Here is a 2,096-nt window from a genome sequence, read left to right on the forward strand (position 1 = left end):
GCCTACTTTCTGAAAGCAATTTAGGTTCCTACTGTTGGGTCCTTTCCTGCTCCAGACTTAGCATAAGCAGCCCAGGACAGGAAATACTCCACTTTGTTATGTAAGTTGAAATGCATAGATTGCCCTTGATTTATTTGAAATGCAAATGATCGTACACTTCAATGCAAATGACTGTACTCAGGTTCAAGAGACACTGAGATGCTCTTTGTTGTTTTATTTCCCTTTTAGATGCTCTGTATTTGCCAACATCAGGGACAGCAAAGGAAGAAACTGCTCAGGAAGAACCTGAATGCCTTGTGAAATATTTCAGTGTTGTGTGGTGTAAGGCATCAAAGAAAAAGCACAAGAAGTGGGAAGGCGATGCTGTTCTTATTGCAAAAGGAAAGTCAGTAATACTGAAAGATATGGAAGGCAAAGACATTGGAAGAGGTACTGTAGATGGGTGTAGTTGTGTAAGTGAACCGCTGGCTTAAAAGAATTGGGCTTTGAATAACAGAGAGACAGCTCTTCAGATAATTTAGAGTTCTCCATACCAGTGTCAACCACAGGATGAAAACAGGGTTTTCTGGGGGCTGGGAAGGAGGGAGTTTTATCTTCTTTACATATAAGGCAGATGCATGGGGGAGGCTGGGGCAGGTTGAATAACGTTATTCACAGAAACACCAAATGCTAGTCCAAGGAGAGGATCTGGAAATGAACGGCTGTACTAATTCAGCAGGGATGCCAAATGAGGGATGAGTAGTTGGTTTTGGTTGCTCACATAATACATTGGAGGAGGTGTTAAAATTAGGGAAAAATATACAGGTAAGTTCCTCGTAGATATTCCAACCAGTAGTATGGCAACTGGAAATGTAGAGGTCGGATCTGTACTTTTCAGCCAGACAAACAGCTAAAAATATTGTCTTTGTCGTAAAGAAAAGCAAACAGCAACATTTTTCAGCTAAGCCAAAGTCAACTGTGTAGCAATTTTTAGTCTTGTAGTTTTAGCAGCAGCTGCTGCTGTAAGACTCAGTTTGGGTTGATATGAGAGTTAAAAATAAGACTTGCAAACTACAGGCTGCAGTCAACTCGAAGCAGTCATTTTTAGTGAAAGCAAAGCAAGATTTAACTTTGCGAACAGAACCAAAGATATTTTGTAAGGGAATAGGATTGGACAATGTTGCTGTAAAACATAATTTGATTGATTTTAGGGCTGAGATGGCTTCTCTGCCCTTTTGTTGCAATCATAACATTGCGAATCTTGTAAGAACCAGGCAGTTTTGATTTGCAGATCAGCCTGTGACTTAGAAACTAATTTGAATTTATTTATAGCAAAGCAATATATGTACAGACTTGCTTGTTGTTGAAAAAGGCAGAGAAAAAGAGAGTAATGCCTGGAATGCATCAGCCACCACCTTGTTGTGGTTTTTTTTCCAAGTCCTGCCTTCTTGAATGAGCAGAAGACACAATAGAAAAATGAAACTTCTGATTTTTGCTGGTAAAAGTCTTTCTGCTATGTTTGATGGTGTCAGGGAGCCCAATGATACCAATGTCATGGGTACTATCTTCCCTATTCAGAGTTGCTTTCAATGCTCCTCGAGTCTAAGAAAACCATAAATTTACCAATCTAAGCAGTGTATGTTTTAAATTTCTGCAATTATTTCACAAGCCCATTGAGTGAGAAGGGAAGGTCTGGGAGTGGTGCTTACCTCCAAAATTGCATTTGATACTCAGAAGTTTACAGTGAATGTGAATGAACATCCAGGATTATTGTTTTTAAATGGGAAGAAAAGGGCAAAGGAAGATCTTTTTAAAAAGTTTTAAATTTTTTTACTTAGGCATACCAGGGCTGTATCTAAGAAGGGGCATGGGATCCTAAAACCATCAGAGGCTGTAGCTTGCTTTCGGGGCAGCAAAACTTCTTGCTTTCCCCCCCTGCCAATGCCCTAATTTCTTAATAGTGTATCGCAAAGAATTTAGGAAGTGCTCTCATGCAGTTTGCTGTGTGTTATAGAAACAGGTTTTTTTGGCAGCTGCGTAAACATTTCAACCTCTTTGTTGGCTTTTTGCCTTTCCGAAGTTCCCATCTACCCATAAGGCCTTAGAATTAGGCTCTT

The 2,096-nt window shown here is 39.8% G+C and overlaps 1 protein-coding gene across 1 annotated transcript in view; it reads left to right on the top strand.

Moving 5' to 3' along the window:
- Positions 1-233: 233 nt before the first annotated feature.
- The window catches only part of RAD54B (RAD54 homolog B (S. cerevisiae)), a gene marked incomplete at its 3' end in the record, with an annotated part of 19,483 nt that continues 17,620 nt past the window's right edge, over positions 234-2,096 (top strand). Inside the window, exon 1 of the mRNA XM_010160785.1 lies at positions 234-429. Within this exon, the coding sequence (XP_010159087.1) occupies positions 405-429 (25 nt within the window). The remainder of the gene's footprint in view (positions 430-2,096) is intronic.

The sequence above is a fragment of the Eurypyga helias genome, unplaced genomic scaffold (genome assembly GCF_000690775.1).
Source record: "Eurypyga helias isolate BGI_N326 unplaced genomic scaffold, ASM69077v1 scaffold22390, whole genome shotgun sequence".
Taxonomy (NCBI): Eukaryota; Metazoa; Chordata; class Aves; order Eurypygiformes; family Eurypygidae; genus Eurypyga; species Eurypyga helias.